This window comes from Bacillus rossius, chromosome 2 (assembly GCF_032445375.1).
Source record: "Bacillus rossius redtenbacheri isolate Brsri chromosome 2, Brsri_v3, whole genome shotgun sequence".
Lineage (NCBI taxonomy): Eukaryota > Metazoa > Arthropoda > Insecta > Phasmatodea > Bacillidae > Bacillus > Bacillus rossius.
Window position 1 is genome coordinate 1,514,676 of NC_086331.1, and position 18,088 is coordinate 1,532,763.

Below are 18,088 nucleotides of genomic sequence, written 5' to 3' on the forward strand. Positions count from 1 at the left end.
CTGTAGCCTCGCAGGCATGAATAACTCCTAACCAGCTAGATCCTTTTAGACTTGTAGTCTTGCGGCTCATAGTCTCTTAGACTCGTAGCATTCTAGCCAAATATATTTGACGCTGACGAGACAAAAAGCAGTTGGATCCTATGACTTTAGAAGCTAATGACTTTTGGAGCCAAAATACTGTTGGAGTCAATGACTTTTGGAGCCAAAAGACTGTTGGAGACAATGAATATTGGAGCCAATGACTATTCGCGTCAATGTCTATTGGAGACAATGTCTATTGGAGCCGATGAATATTGGAGCCAATGAATATTGGTGACAACGAATATTGGAGCCAAAAGACTTTTGGAGCCAAAAGACTGTTGGAGCCAATGACTATTAGAGTCAATGACAATTGGAGCCAATGACTATTGGAGCCAATGTCTATTGGAGTCAATGAATATTGGAGACAATGAATATTGGAGCCAATGAAAATTGGAGCCAATAAATATTGAAGCCAATGAATATTGGAGCCAATGAAAATTGGAGCCAATGAAAATTGGAGCCAATGAAAATTGGAGCCAATGAATATTGGAGCCAACGAATATTGGAGCCAAAAGACTGTTGGAGCCAAAAGACAGATGGAGCCTTTTGGAGCCTGTTGGAGTATTTGGAGCAATTGGAGCCAATTGATAATGGAGCCCATGAATATTGGAGCCAATGAATATTGGAGCCAATGATTATTGGAGCCAACGAATATTGGAGCCTACGAAAATTGTAGCCAACGAATATTGGAGTCAACGAATATTGGAGCCTACGAAAATTGTAGCCAACGATTATTAGAGCCAAAAGACTGTTGAAGTCAATTACTTATGGAACTACTAACTGGTGGATTCATAGACTTATGTAGACATTATATCCTAGCTTAACACTGACGATCGCATCCTATCGAGTTTAATGTAAGTGTGAATGTACCTCCTTTTCGTTACATGAGCTTTCGTTTTGTAGAATGTGCTTCCTTTTTATTGACGGCGCGTCCAAAATGTGCTGCCTTTTTGATGGTGCTTCTATTTTTAATGTTGATTTGACTCTAGTATTATAGTAAATTGTTCTTGATTTGACTAGCGTATTATTCCATCCGGTGCATGTATATAAGCGAGTCCTAGACATCGGGTCGCTCAGTTTGTTACTGACGACGTTGTAAGGATCACCTAATTTGATTCATCTGGTGCATAAGTCGCGTAATTACTTGATCTTGCGAACTCGATGGCATCTTTACCGACTTTAACGACGAATATGATGGACGTTGTACCATCGTCTACGGGAACCTTGACGTCAGCGACGACTAAGAAGGTGCAGATCCCGTTGGCAACGAGGACGACAACATTGGAGGAGACTTCATCAGTCGTGGTACCACCAGCAGAAGAGAGCTTAATGACTACAGAGCTGGCTGTGCAGGAAACCAAGACGAACAACGATTCGAACTCGATGGAGACTTCAATGGATGCTGATTTGACAACTAACGAACATCGGTGTTGTTACTGCGACAAGATTTACTCAAACAACAGCAATGCTCGACGCCACGAGAGGAGCGAATGTGCCAAGAACCTATATCGCAAAATGTTTGTTTGTGAGAAATGTCATAAGCAGTTTGCTAGAAAAGATAATATGAAAACGCACATGAAGGCATGCAAAGGTCCTGCCGTGCGGCAGAAAGTAAAGGTTTCGGCGCAACAACGATGCATCGATGTGCATAAGAGTATGCCTGGAAATGGTACTACTGTTGCAACGCCTGTATCTGGATTAGGTCTGAAAGGCTCGTCTATATCTCCACGGTATCCTTGCAGCTACTGTGATACGTCGTTCGCATTTTCCCATGGCGCACGAAGACATGAGCGGAGCAAATGCATGAAGAATCCTTCTCGCATGAAGTTTCGCTGTGATGAGTGCCTTAAATGGTTTACACGAATTGACAGTTTGCGACATCATGCGAAGAAATGTAAAGGTGGAGTCTGTGCTCCTACTGCTGAACTACCTGCCGACATTTCGACTCCTCGCTTTAGATTGGAGACACGAAAGCGTACAACCAAAACAACAGATGTGCAGAAACCGATTGCTATGACGTCTGAACATGAAAATAAACCTAAGACTGTGTTCGGTGCATTACAAGTAAACGATAATGGGTTCTACTTGGCGCAGTCTGCATTTCGTGGAACGTTGAAAGACTATTATTATCTAAATACGTTCGGTGAGCCGAAGGACATTTGTAATTTTCTTGATGATATCAGACAGGACATAATCAATCAGCTTACTGATGACGTAGCAACAAACGGACCATTAAAATATAACTTGTGGTTGGACTGTTTATATGGAAAGCCATATCCGTTAGATGACAAAGTGAAGAAGTGTGCATTCAAGACATCGGCTGCAGTAATTTACAGTTCTAACGATGTGAAGCAAACTGTTAAAAACGGTATCCAGAAACTCTGTCAAGAAGAGGAGAACTATGTCAGTAAAGGTTCTGGTTGGACTCTGTCTAGTATAAACCGATTGGAGCTAAGAATTAGTCATTTCACACCGATGCGGAACTAAATGATTGATTATAAAGTTGCTGGCTTTCGTAAGTGATCCTGTAGTAGAATAAAAATTATGTAATAAATATTATGTTTGTAAAAGAACTTGTGTTGCTTTATTTCTCGGACCTGCCACTATTATATTTAATATTTTTTTCATCGTTCAGAATCGTACCAAGGACCTAAGTCGATCTAATTAATCGGTACATTGATTGGAAATTTATTTAATGATTTCTGAACGTTTTACCGAATCTCTAGCAATATAATTACGAATTTTCCAAGATGGTGGTGTTGATGGCTTATAGGATGATGGTAGTAGAGGTTTTAAAGTCTCTTTAAGAATGATGAACATGGTTTATTGAAATTATTATTTTTTTACATAAAATTAAACATTATTGTATCGATCGGGTATCGAACCAAGGACTGAAACTGAACGAATCAATCTGTAAAATGATGAGTGATTTATTTAATGAATTTTGGAATTTTTCCCAAATTTATAGCTAAATAATTACGGATTTACAAGATGGCAGCCAAATGACAAGATGGCGGGTGTCACAGCAATAATAAATGATTACTGCACTCTGGCGGATAAGAACTAAACTAACATGGCATCAGCGCACTCTCGCCGATGAAAACAAGATGGTGGTCTCCAGCAATGAACACAAGATGGCGGACATGACGTCATACTAGGTGACGTTATATATATGCTTTGAAAAAAAAAAAAAGTGTTGGGAGTCAGTCTGCCTGCAGCCACTGTGAGGAAGGATCGGTCGCCATTTTTAATTTTTTTTTGCCCTCGTCGGGTTCGAACCGAGGACTCCGAACTCCGTGTCTAAAAAGTACAATTTTAAAAAAAAATATATTAAAATTTTATTAATTTAATTTTTTTATAATTTTTAAAAATTTTTTATTAAAATCGAATAATAAATAAAAAAGTTAAAGATGGCGGGCGTAACGGAAAATGCAACGGTGACGTCATAATCCTATAAATGGCTTAACTGAGGTTTGAGTTAAGGATGCTTAAGCCAGTTTTAGGAATTTTCAGCCGCTGGGATTTTTAAGGACTAAAAACGGGAATTTTTCCCTCGAAACGGGAAATTTTTCCCTCGAAAAGAGAAATTTTTAATTTGTGGAATTTTTTGAGATTTTTTGGCGGAATTTTTTTCCACAGAAATGGAAATTTTGGCGAATTTTGAGGAATTTTGGGCAAATTTTGCCCAATTTTGGCGGATTTTGGCGATTTTTGAGGATCAAATTAAAGGTCAAGGTCAAAGGTCAAGGTCAAGGTCATCCAAGATGGCCGCCGTGACGTCACAATCCAAGATGGCGGAAAGGACACACAGCACCACAGCCAGAAGCCGTGTTCCAGAACATACATTCGTATACTACTTTGGTCCTCCACCCTGCATCAAATTATTAGATGCTGTGAACAAAATAATTTCTTATGCAATCCTGAATTATCTTGTTATTGATAACAATTCGAAATAAAATGCTACATATTACTGTTACATTTGGGGAAAAAATTCTTTGCAAGACTAATGCGGCAAGAATTTTTAGTTGGGTAATTTTAACTATTCAAACTGTAGAAAAAATAACAATGCTAACTTAGTTATTTTCTTAAATTTACCATCTTAAAAAATACTTACTAATTTAGAAAAGCAATTTTTTTTACAGAATGAACTACAATGAGTTAGCCGATTAAATATTTTTGCAGCGTTATTAGTGCAAAGGATTTTTTGCTCAAAAGTACAGTAATTTATTTTTAATTTTTTTTGAATTGTTATCAATATGTGTAGTAGGGTAATAAACCAGATGTGCGTAAATATTTTTTTTTTTAGTTTAATTATTGGATAATTTGGCGCAAGTGAGGGATTTTCAAACTAAAAAAAATCACTACGAATATTTCATTAATTTTTTTTTAAAATCAGAACGGTAATTAATTTTCCTTTGAGCTGTTCTCAGCCTGACGGACACTGCGTGCGCTGCGCGTCTCTGCGAGAGCGAGGCGACACACAAACACGGCGATTGCAAGCGCGGACGTGAGTGCCGGCTCGATCCTGCTTTTACCTGGAGTCATTCCTGGCACTGTTTATTACGTATCTGAACCCTAGCCCATCCAGAACTTTAGTTTGAAATTTTCAAGTCGCACCTCATCGCTCGAATTTGCCAAGAGTTAATTTTTGAATATCATTTATTTATTTAAGGCTTCGTCAAAAAATCAGTATCCGAAATGTAAAGTTTCCACTCCAGCTGGCGTTTCAGTTACCGTCCGAAGAACTCAGGAAAATTTTTGACAGAGGCGCTGTGCCTTGATATTACAGTTTTGCTAAACGTATTGCAAAAACGGTTTTTCAATCAAAAAATTAAAACAAAAATTGGTTGTCTGTAAAGTCGGTTTGCGGACGATATTTTAACGTGACAACGTCATAACAAAACATTGATGAAATGATTGCATACTTTTATGAATAAAATTGAATCATTTTTATTGAATTATCACTATTTTGTATGGATACAAAGAAGGAGTGAAATGAAATCTACAAATTAATTGATAAATTTACTTTTATTTGCACTCATTAATTCAAATATGTTTATTACTTTAACGAAGAGATTTTTTAAACTATAACTTTTATACATGTTTGCTATTTAACTTTTTCCAATCTGTGTTATTGTGTTAAGGATAGGACGATGATAGGAAAAGTAGGAAACGAATGGGAGTGTTTCAAGTTTAATGTGCCTCGAAAAAGTAAAATCGATGGTTGTTCCAATCGAGTGGAAGAGAGACAGATGCGGCGCAAGCGTACAATGATCGCAACGGGACATTGTGCGTAACGGGACAATGAGTCATCCTTTTTCGTGCGTGCAGCCGGCGTTCATCGATTTATTAGACGTTGTCACGTCAAAAGTTTCAACTTGTAACCGACATTGGTGTTATGGAACACGGGCGAGAACTGAGGCATGGTGGATGGAGCGGCGACGGAATGCAGTGGCGAGAGGAAATACGGACGACTCCGAGGAAACCCGCTGACCCACGGAAACGCCCGCCCTGTTTCCCACTGGCGGGGCTTTGCGTGGGAAGGGGAGGGGGAGAGAGGTTGAGTGAACTCACCACTTAACAGTAAAAAGTAAATTTAAACGTTCTAAAAAAAATTTTTGAAGTCAGGTTCCAAGAATTTTTTTTTGTAAATTTACAAGAAAAATGCTGTAAATTCTACAGTATGTATATGAGTAAATTCAAAGAAAAGGCTGCATTCCTACAAATATATTTTTATGGTTTCATCTACCTGTTACCACTCGGGAACTGTAACTGTGGAACATGTCATTCAAAGTGAATTGTTTGGTGCGCCCCGGGTTTGTGAGATTCTCAGGCATGCGTTGTAATGAGGGTAGTGTGACCTCCTTGGAGCAACACTCTTGTTCAAGGTCCAATGAACCATTGTGTAAGCACAACAAATTACAGTACAACTGACTGAATTGTATGTAACATTAAGTGACATCACAACTTCCCGAGTCCATTGACCATAGCATGAGCACTTGCATAATTTCTATATTGATACCAAAAAAACTTTTTCTAATATTATTGTTGCTTTTTCTGTAATTGTACAGAAGGAACAGGTTAAAAAGGCCTAAATTTACAAACATTTGTATTTGTTTTCACTGTACATGGCGCATGTCGCATCGCCGCTAGCGGGGCAGTCACAAACAAACCAGGGACAAACCAAGGAATCAGCCTTTCTTGTGGTAAGGAATAGCCACAGAGTTGCCTGGAATAATTTAGGAGAAACAAAATAGAACGCCATCTTGAAATAACTGGACCGACAAGGAATTCAAACACTTGTCCTCTGCAATGCGACTCCAGATCTAATAACTTTTTTAAAAACATATATTCGGCTTTTAATTTATTTTTATTTTTCAAAATGCCAACCAAACATTCCTTTAGGGCAGGGGTCAGCAGACTTCCAAGTGAGACGAGACAAATATTAAGTAAACAGATTCTACAAGTTTTTAGACAGCCGCAACATGTATTTTCCCATGGGATTTTATAACGATAAATAAAAGGAGAAAAAATCGAAAGATTTTATTCACAAATTCATCATAAATTCTTAACAATAAAAGCTACTTAGGAAAAAACACGTATATGTAAAATATATTGTAGTCTTTGGTAGAGCTCTACTGACAAACCAAGAAAACCTAAATTATTTAAATGAATGAATTACTATAATAAACAAGCAGCTGGGCGGTGAGATGGTAGGAGCGAGCGACGTGCCTTGTGAGTGGCCGCTTGGTGCTGTGGCAGCGCAGTGGTTGCAGAGCCGCGACATCCCGCGAGTAGAGCCGCAACATCCCGCGAGTAGAGACGCAACATCCCGCGAGTAGTGCCGCGACATCCCGTGAGTAGAGCCGCGACATCCCGTGAGTAGAGCCGCAACATCCCGTGAGTAGAGCCGCAACATCCCGCGAGTAGAGCCGCAACATCCCGCGAGTAGAGCCGCAACAACCCCCGAGTAGAGCCGCAACATTCCGCGAGTAGAGCCGCAACATCCCGCGAGTAGTGCCGCGACATCCCGTGAGTAGAGCCGCGACATCCCGTGAGTAGAGCCGCAACAACCCCCGAGTAGAGCCGCAACATCCCGTGAGTAGAGCCGCAACATCCCGTGAGTAGAGCCGCAACATCCCGCGAGTAGAGCCGAAACATCCCGCGAGTAGAGCCGCGACATCCCGTGAGTAGAGCCGCAACATCCCGTGAGTAGAGCCGCAACATCCCGTGAGTAGAGCCGCAACATCCCGTGAGTAGAGCCGCAACATCCCGTGAGTAGAGCCGCAACATCCCGCGAGTAGAGCCGCAACATCCCGCGAGTAGTGCCGCGACATCCCGTGAGTAGAGCCGCGACATCCCGTGAGTAGAGCCGCAACAACCCCCGAGTAGAGCCGCAACATCCCGTGAGTAGAGCCGCAACATCCCGTGAGTAGAGCCGAAACATCCCGCGAGTAGAGCCGCGACATCCCGCGAGTAGAGCCGCGACATCCCGCGAGTAGAGCCGCGACATCCCGTGAGTAGAGCCGCAACATTCCGTGAGTAGAGCCGAAACATCCCGTGAGTAGAGCCGCGACATCCCGCGAGTAGAGCCACAACATCCCGTGAGTAGAGCCACAACATCCCGTGAGTAGAGCCGCAACATCCCGTGAGTAGAGCCGCAACATCCCGTGAGTAGAGCCGCAACATCCCGTGAGTAGAGCCGTGACATCCCGTGAGTAGAGCCGCAACAACCCCCGAGTAGAGCCGCAACATCCCGCGAGTAGAGCCGCAACATCCCGCGAGTAGAGCCGAAACATTCCGCGAGTAGAGCCGCAACATCCCGTGAGTAGAGCCGCAACATCCCGCGAGTAGAGCCGCAACATCCCGCGAGTAGAGCCGCAACATCCCGCGAGTAGAGCCGCAACATCCCGCGAGTAGAGCCGCGACATCCCGTGATTAGAGCCGCGGTCTGCCGACCTCTGCTTTAGGGGATAGTATCCTAAAATATTTTGCTTCTAGCATATATTATTCTTGCACATTATTTTTAATATATTCATAATACTATATTAAATTGTTTATAAGCCTTTTCTACTAAAATAGTTCATATTTTGTTGATTTAATTACCTTAAAGACAAATTTTTATGTCATTCGTAGCATGTAATGAACGCATGAAACCCTATGGTATACGGTTTTGGCTCAACCGATCATATTGAGCGATGGACATAAAACAATTTATATATTGTATAATCAAATTCTTTCATTCCGTTGGTGGGGATGACATATTTGTAGGACTGTGAAGGGGGGGAAGTTATTTTCCCATTTATCTCCTTCCTTGCGCACGCCCCTTTTCTCGTTACAACTACACTGATGTTCACCATAATTAGGGGATCAGACCAGAACAGTATACGAGGTTTAATATTCCAAGTTCCACATTCCCTCCAGACGAGAACTCGCACATCAGATTGCTCTGATCGGAGAACATAGATCTCCGTCCGGCGAGCCCCAGCCTGCTGCTGGTGGACACACCACGGCCTTCGGGCAGACATCCTCAGCGCTGCCTTCTGCCCCCTGATCCATCTGGCCGTCAACAGACGCTGATGCTAGCTCACACTGCCGCTGAAAGTGCATATTGCCTGATACCCTGATGATGTGTGTCGGATACACTAGTCATTTTTGTCGCGTCCCCTAATAACATGTATCGGATTCTCTAATAATGTTTTGTCCTATTCCGTATTTATTTTTGTCGGATTCCCTAATATTGTTTTGTCTTATTCCGTAATTCTTTTTGTGGGATCCCCTAATAATATGTATCGTATTTCCTAATAATGTTTTGGCTTATTCGGTAGTTATTTTTTGTCGGATCCCCTAATAATATGTATGGGATTCCCTAATAATATTTTGTCTTATTCCGTAATTCTTTTTGTCGAATCCTCTAATGATATTTATCGGATTCCCCAATAATTTTTTGCCTTACTCCGTAATTCTTTTTGTCGGATCCCCTAATAAAATGTATCGGATTCCCTAATAATGTTTTGGCTTATTCCGTAGTTATTTTTGTCGGATCCCCTAATAATATGTATTGGATTTCCTAATAATATTTTGTCTTATCCCGTAATTCTTTTTGTTGAATCCTCTAATAATATGTATCGGATGCTCTAATAATTTTTGACGTGACAACGTCTAATAAATCGATGAACGCCGGCTGCACGCACGAAAAAGTGTCCCACTACGGATGTCCCACTACGGATGTGTTCTGTTTGCTCATTTTACGCATGCGTGGCATCTCTCTTCCACTCGATTGGAACGACCATCGATTTGACTTTTCAATCTTATTTTCGTCGTTTGAATTATAAATATTATGTAATTTAACGATCGTCCACCGATTTTCAGAACAATCGGTACGGTTATTTAAAAGTAATGTTGAATATTCAAATACGTTTTGAACCAACAATGGTGTTTTACAGTTACACATAATAATTCAAATTACAACCGGGATCTTTTGCACAATGTTTTAAAAAAATATTGTAACACCTTATAAATAAGTTTGGTGTATTTGGGATGCGTATTTGTTATAAAATCGAGTTATTAAAACGAAATAATATTATTCCCCTACCGTGAATAAAATTTTTATAAAGGTATATATAACTTCTGAAACTACTCATTTTCAAATATGGCCTCGTGGCTGAGCGTTCAGTGGCGCTAGTTGCCTATCGTAGGGTTGTAGATTCGAATCCCAGCAAGTGCGAAATTTTTTTTGAACTTGTAAAAATAAATATGGCTCACGTAACATTTCAAAAGTAATAAATATATTTGAATAATGAATGCAAATAAAAGTAAATTTATTAATTAAATTGTACATTTCATTTTACTCCTTTGTATCCATACAAAATAGTGATAATTCAATAAAAATGATTCAATTTTATTCATACAAGTATGCAGAGGTAGATTTTATACAAAAGATCGGAAAAATTAAAAAAAATTATTCCTCAAAGAATATAATATTTTTAATGCCTAAATGGTTTGGTTGCAAAAACCTATTACGGCTCAGTCTCAGGCCGAATATGATATTTCCTTTTCTTCTGGATCAATCATTTCATCAATGTTTTGTTATGACGTTGTCACGTTAATCTATCGTCCGTAAACCGACTTTATAGACAACCAATTTTTTGTCTTACTCCTTAATTCTTTTGGTCGGATCCCCTAATAATATGTATCGGATTCCCTAATAATGTTTTGTCTTATTCCTTAATTCTTTTTGTCGGATCCCCTAATAATATGTATCGGATTCCCTAATAATGTTTTGTCTTATTCCATAGTTATTTTTGTCGAATCCCCTAATAATATGTATCGGATTCCCTAATAATATGTTGCCTTACTCCGTAATTCTTTTTGTCGGATCCCCTAATAATATGTATCGGATTGCCTAGTAATGTTTGTGTTACTCCGGAGCCGCCAGGGTGACGCGCGCTGGTTCGCAGGCGACCTGGCGCTGTCCAGCAGCGCGCTGCACCTGATGGCCGCCGCGGGCGCCGCGCTGCTAGGCGTCGTGGCGCTTCTCGGCGTCGCGACGCTGCTGCTGCCCGTGTTCGGCCTGCGCGCCTGCCAGCTGGTGGGCTCGTGCGACCAGCAGCCCGCCTACAGCCCGGCGCAGCCATACGAGGCGTACAGCGCCGCCACCTTCAACCAGCCGGCCTACCCCGAGTACCAGCAGCGGTGCGTGCAGCGTCCTCAGCCTCCCGTGCCTGTGTAGGCCTCGGTAGTTGCAGGCCAGCACCGCTCAACCCCTCATGAGCGGTCTGACCCTGAGTTGTTGGTTGACAGCGATGGCAAACCCCTAATGTGTGTTCTATAGCAAATTTATTGATTGGCGACATTGGCAACATTCGAAACCCTGATATAAATGGATTAAACTGCCAATGATCAATGGTTCAGAATGTTTGTAAACCACGCATGGAAAATCTTAACATAATTTGTAATATTTGTACAACATTAGCAGCTGTCTGACCTGTCTGATCGTTCGGTTCAATTCACAACGTTGACAATGTCCACATGACCAGTCGGAGCACGACATGGGTAGAGTGGCCGAGGTAGGGATTGGGGGAAGTACACATGGCACGACACAGCACGACATGGGTAGAGTGGCCGAGGTAGGGATGGGGGAAAGTGCACATGGCACGACACAGCACGACATGGGTAGAGTGGCCGAGGTAGGGATGGGGGAAAGTACACATGGCACGACACAGCACGACATGGGTAGAGTGGCCGAGGTAGGGATGGGGGAAAGTACACATGGCACGACACAGCACGACATGGGTAGAGTGGCCGAGGTAGGGATGGGGGAAAGTGTACATGGCACGACACAGCACGACATGGGTAGAGTGGCCGAGGTAGGGATGGGGGAAAGTACACATGGCACGACACAGCACGACATGGGTAGAGTGGCCGAGGTAGGGATGGGGGAAAGTGCACATGGCACGACACAGCACGACATGGGTAGAGTGGCCGAGGTAGGGATGGGATAAAAAGTGCACATGGCACGACACAGCACGACATGGGTAGAGTGGCCGAGGTAGGGATGGGAGAAAGTGCACATGGCACGACACAGCACGACATGGGTAGAGTGGCCGAGGTAGGGATGGGGGAAAGTAAACATGGCACGACACAGCACGACATGGGTAGAGTGGCCGAGGTAGGGATGGGGGAAAGTGCACATGGCACGACACAGCACGACATGGGTAGAGTGGCCGAGGTAGGAATGGGGGAAAGTGCACATGGCACGACACAGCACGACATGGGTAGAGTGGCCGAGGTAGGGATGGGGGAAAGTGCACATGGCACGACACAGCACGACATGGGTAGAGTGGCCGTGGTAGGGATGGGGGAAAGTACACATGGCACGACACAGCACGACATGGGTAGAGTGGCCGAGGTAGGGATGGGGGGAAGTACACTTGGCACGACACAGCACGACATGGGTAGAGTGGCCGAGGTAGGGATGGGGGGAAGTACACATGGCACGACACAGCACGACATGGGTAGAGTGGCCGAGGTAGGGATGGGGGGAAGTACACATGGCACGACACAGCACGACATGGGTAGAGTGGCCGAGTTAGGGATGTGGGGAAGTACACAGGGCACGACACAGCATGACATGGGTAGAGTGGCCGAGGTAGGGATGTGGGAAAGTGCACATGGCACGACACAGCACGACATGGGTAGAGTGGCCGAGGTAGGGATGGGGGAAAGTGCACATGGCACGACACAGCAGGACATGGATAGAGTGGCCGAGGTAGGGATGGGGGAAAGTACACATAGCACGACACAGCACGACATGGGTAGAGTGGCCGAGGTAGGGATGGGGGGAAGTACACATGGCACGACACAGCACGACATGGGTAGAGTGGCCGAGGTAGGGATGGGGGAAAGTGCACATGGCACGACACAGCACGACATGGGTAGAGTGGCCGAGGTAGGGATGTGGGAAAGTAAACATGGCACGACACAGCACGACATGGGTAGAGTGGCCGAGGTAGGGATGGGGGAAAGTACACATGGCACGACACAGCACGACATGGGTAGAGTGGCCGAGGTAGGGATGGGGGAAAGTGCACATGGCACGACACAGCACGACATGGGTAGAGTGGCCGAGGTAGGGATGGGGGGAAGTACACATGGCACGACACAGCACGACATGGGTAGAGTGGCCGAGGTAGGGATGGGGGGAAGTGCACATGGCACGACACAGCACACATGGGTAGAGTGGCCGAGGTAGGGATGGGTGAAAGTAAACATGGCACGACACAGCACGACATGGGTAGAGTGGCCGAGGTAGGGATGGGGGAAAGTGCACATGGCACGACACAACACGACATGGGTAGAGTGGCCGAGGTAGGGATGGGGGAAAGTAAACATGGCACGACACAGCACGACATGGGTAGAGTGGCCGAGGTAGGGATGTGGGAAAGTAAACATGGCACGACACAGCACGACATGGGTAGAGTGGCCGAGGTAGGGATGGGGGAAAGTACACATGGCACGACACAGCACGACATGGGTAGAGTGGCCGAGGTAGGGATGGGGGAAAGTGCACATGGCACGACACAGCACGACATGGGTAGAGTGGCCGAGGTAGGGATGGGGGAAAGTAAACATGGCACGACACAGCACGACATGGGTAGAGTGGCCGAGGTAGGGATGTGAGAAAGTAAACATGGCACGACACAGCACGACATGGGTAGAGTGGCCGAGGTAGGGATGGGGGAAAGTACACATGGCACGACACAGCACGACATGGGTAGAGTGGCCGAGGTAGGGATGGGGGAAAGTGCACATGGCACGACACAGCACGACATGGGTAGAGTGGCCGAGGTAGGGATGGGGGGAAGTACACATGGCACGACACAGCACGACATGGGTAGAGTGGCCGAGGTAGGGATGGGGGGAAGTACACATGGCACGACACAGCACGACATGGGTAGAGTGGCCGAGGTAGGGATGGGGGAAAGTACACATGGCACGACACAGCACGACATGGGTAGAGTGGCCGAGGTAGGGATGGGGGAAAGTACACATGGCACGGCACAGCACGACATGGGTAGATTGGCCGAGGTAGGGATGGGGGAAAGTGCACATGGCACGACACAGCACGACATGGGTAGAGTGGCTGAGGTAGGGATGGGGGGAAGTACACATGGCACGACACAGCACGACATGGGTAGAGTGGCCGAGGTAGGGATGGGGGAAAGTGCACATGGCACGACACAGCAGGACATGGGTAGAGTGGCCGAGGTAGGGATGTGGGAAAGTGCACATGGCACGACACAGCACGACATGGGTAGAGTGGCCGAGGTAGGGATGGGGGAAAGTGCACATGGCACGACACAGCACGACATGGGTAGAGTGGCCGAGGTAGGGATGGGGGAAAGTACACATGGCACGACACAGCACGACATGGGTAGACTGGCCGAGGTAGGGATGGGGGAAAGTGCACATGGCACGACACAGCACGACATGGGTAGAGTGGCCGAGGTAGGGATGGGGGGAAGTACACATGGCACGACACAGCACGACATGGGTAGAGTGGCCGAGGTAGGGATGGGGGAAAGTACACATGGCACGACACAGCACGATATGGGTAGAGTGGCCGAGGTAGGGATTGGGGGGAAGTACACATGGCACGACACAGCACGACATGGGTAGAGTGGCCGAGGTAGGGATGGGGGAAAGTGCACATGGCACGACACAGCACGACATGGGTAGAGTGGCCGAGGTAGGGATGGGGGGAAGTACACATGGCACGACACAGCACGACATGGGTAGAGTGGCCGAGGTAGGGATGGGGGAAAGTACACATGGCACGACACAGCACGACATGGGTAGAGTGGCCGAGGTAGGGATGGGGGAAAGTACACATGGCACGACACAGCACGATATGGGTAGAGTGGCCGAGGTAGGGATGGGGGAAAGTGCACATGGCACGACACAGCACGACATGGGTAGAGTGGCCGAGGTAGGGATGGGGGGAAGTACACATGGCACGACACAGCACGACATGGGTAGAGTGGCCAAGGTAGGGATGGGGGGAAGTACACATGGCACGACACAGCACGACATGGGTAGAGTGGCCGAGGTAGGGATGTGGGAAAGTACACAGGGCACGACACAGCACGACATGGGTAGAGTGGCCGAGGTAGGGATGTGGGAAAGTGCACGTGGCACGACACAGCACGACATGGGTAGAGTGGACGAGGTAGGGATGGGGGAAAGTGCACATGGCACGACACAGCAGGACATGGGTAGAGTGGCCGAGGTAGGGATGGGGGAAAGTACACATAGCACGACACAGCACGACATGGGTAGAGTGGCCGAGGTAGGGATGGGGGGAAGTACACATGGCACGACACAGCACGACATGGGTAGAGTGGCCGAGGTAGGGATGGGGGAAAGTACACATGGCACGACACAGCACGACATGGGTAGAGTGGCCGAGGTAGGGATGTGGGAAAGTACACAGGGCACGACACAGCACGACATGGGTAGAGTGGCCGAGGTAGGGATGGGGGAAAGTGCACATGGCACGACACAGCACGACATGGGTAGAGTGGCCGAGGTAGGGATGTGGGAAAGTACACAGGGCACGACACAGCACGACATGGGTAGAGTGGCCGAGGTAGGGATGGGGGAAAGTGCACATGGCACGACACAGCACGACATGGGTAGAGTGGCCGAGGTAGGGATGTGGGAAAGTACACAGGGCACGACACAGCACGACATGGGTAGAGTGGCCGAGGTAGGTATGGGGGAAAATGCACATGGCACGACACAGCAGGACATGGGTAGAGTGGCCGAGGTAGGGATGGGGGAAAGTACACATAGCACGACACAGCACGACATGGGTAGAGTGGCCGAGGTAGGGATGGGGGGAAGTACACATGGCACGACACAGCACGACATGGGTAGAGTGGCCGAGGTAGGGATGGGGGAAAGTGCACATGGCACGACACAGCACGACATGGGTAGAGTGGCCGAGGTAGGGATGTGGGAAAGTACACAGGGCACGACACAGCACGACATGGGTAGAGTGGCCGAGGTAGGGATGGGGGAAAGTGCACATGGCACGACACAGCAGGACATGGGTAGAGTGGCCGAGGTAGGGATGTGGGAAAGTGCACATGGCACGACACAGCACGACATGGGTAGAGTGGCCGAGGTAGGGATGGGGGAAAGTGCACATGGCACGACACAGCACGACATGGGTAGAGTGGCCGAGGTAGGTATGGGGGAAAGTACACATGGCACGACACAGCACGACATGGTTAGAGTGGCCGAGGTAGGGATGGGGGAAAGTGCACATGGCACGACACAGCACCGTGGATGAAGTTAAACTAATCGTTCCACGGAATGGTGAATGCTAGTCACAGTTCCACGTGGGCTTTTCCCGAAACTTCCGAGAACTGTCACACTGTACCTTTCCGTAACTGTTCCCTTCGTACCCACAGTTTACGTATTATTAAACATCTTTAGTTCCTTGCGTTTAGTGGTCGTTTGTAACATCAACGTTTAATTCAATTAGGTTATTTATTATATTGTGGTAGAAAATTGAATAATCAATCACGTTATTGAACACACGTTAAAAATTAGCTTGCAAATGTCTGGAATTTACATGTTTTGAACTTCATTAGTTCGTTCATAGAAGTCGCATGTTGGAAAGTGCCATATTCTTCAATGAAATAAAGTTTTTTTGCTTTGTGTTATCTGTATTTTTTCACCCCTCGGCGACACTATTTGCGTAACCGTATTGAAAATATTTCTGGCAACATGTAAATCGGAAAGGGGGGAGGGATATTGCGGCGCGAGTTCAATTTTCGCCGGGGCTCAGGCGGAAAACGAGGCTGCTCGCTCATTGGATGTTCAGATTTCCTTCCGTTTCCTTCGGGTGACGCGCGCGAGAGTGGCCTCGCTACCTGGGGGCTTACGTGAGCCGTGACGCGACCAGCTGTCCTGGGCAACTGGCGCCGTCTGGGGGAGGGTCTCAGTCGACCGAGGTAGCTTCATCACGACCATGCAAGTCGACCTGTGGTCTATAGTGCTTCCCAGACTGGGAAACGTCTTCCAAGTTGGGGCTGAACAAGTAAATAATAAAAAAAATTGGTTGTCTGTAAAGTCGGTTTACGGACGATAGTTTAACGTGACGTCATAACAAAACATTGATGAAATGATTGCATACTTTTATGAATAAAATTGAATCATTTTTATTGAATTATCACTATTTTGTATGGATACAAAAAAAAAGAGTGAAATGAAATCTACAATTAAATTGATAAATTTACTTTTATTTGCACTCATTAATTCAAATATGTTTATTACTTTAACGAAGAGATTTTTTTAACTATAACTTTTATACATGTTTGCTATTTAACTTCTTCCAATCTGTGTTATTCTTTAAGGATAGGACGATGATAGGAAAAGTAGGGAACGAATGGGAGTGTTTCAAGTTTAATGTGCCTCGAAAAAGTCAAATCGATAGTTGTTCCAATCGAGTGGAAGAGAGAAAGATGCGGCGTAAGCGTACAATGAACATAACGGGACACAGCGTAACGGGATACTTTTTTGTGCGTGCAGCCGGCGTTCATCGATTTATTAGACGTTGTCACGTCAAAAAGTATTTAAAATGCAGCACGTAGTGTCTGGATTATGTTTAATGTAGGGAATACATTTTTTACCCCCAATTATTTCTACGAAATAAATTTGCGACAAAGATTAAATTCACGGTGGTTATAAAACTTCATTCAGTTTAACGTTATTAAGTCGCCCAGTATTCTTACTCAAATACTTTCATTAATAGTAGAATTAAAATGTTGTTGAGATCCAACTTCAAACAAGTATACCAGGCTTGGGGAGCACTTTAGACCATGTTTATTTGGTCGTGATGAACCTGTTAGTGATAACCACGTATACTTTCCCCCATCACTACCTCGGCCACATACTTACATCCATCTTCGTTTAACTATGAAGCTTTGAATTTTTTTATAATCAAACAAATCTTACTCCCTTTTCACACCCATATAAACGAAATCCGGATAACTTAAAAAATACAAGTTACAACTCTGTATGATTAGCGTTCTTTCTTAATTTCTAAACTTTAGATCCAGTATGTAGATTTCGGAAACATACATTTTTTTTTAAAACCAAACTTAACCTCTTTACCGCCATTAGGGGCGGAATCTTGAAAAAGAGATAAATAATTTGGTATTCTATTATGTTTACTATTAATTTGACTTTCCTAATTATTTTCGGAGGTACAATTATTTTTTTTTTTTTAAATAAATGAAGAATTGCCCCGTTTTCACCCTTATTAAAACCCAAACTTTAATAAATACAAAAAAGATAATTAACTCTATGAGCAGATATTTTTTAATTTTCAAATTTTTCTTCCTATTGAATAAGATTAGTTGGATTTGGTTTTGGAAATATACCTACCCCGTTTAACAACCTTAGGGTTTGAATTTCGCAAACTGGTAAAATT

The 18,088-nt window shown here is 45.1% G+C and overlaps 1 protein-coding gene across 1 annotated transcript in view; it reads left to right on the plus strand.

The window, feature by feature from the left end:
- The window catches only part of LOC134529901 (uncharacterized), a 46,243-nt gene that overhangs the window by 26,397 nt on the left and 1,758 nt on the right, over positions 1-18,088 (plus strand). Inside the window, exon 5 of the mRNA XM_063364458.1 lies at positions 10,542-10,776. Coding sequence (XP_063220528.1) covers positions 10,542-10,776 — 235 coding nt within the window. The remainder of the gene's footprint in view (positions 1-10,541; positions 10,777-18,088) is intronic.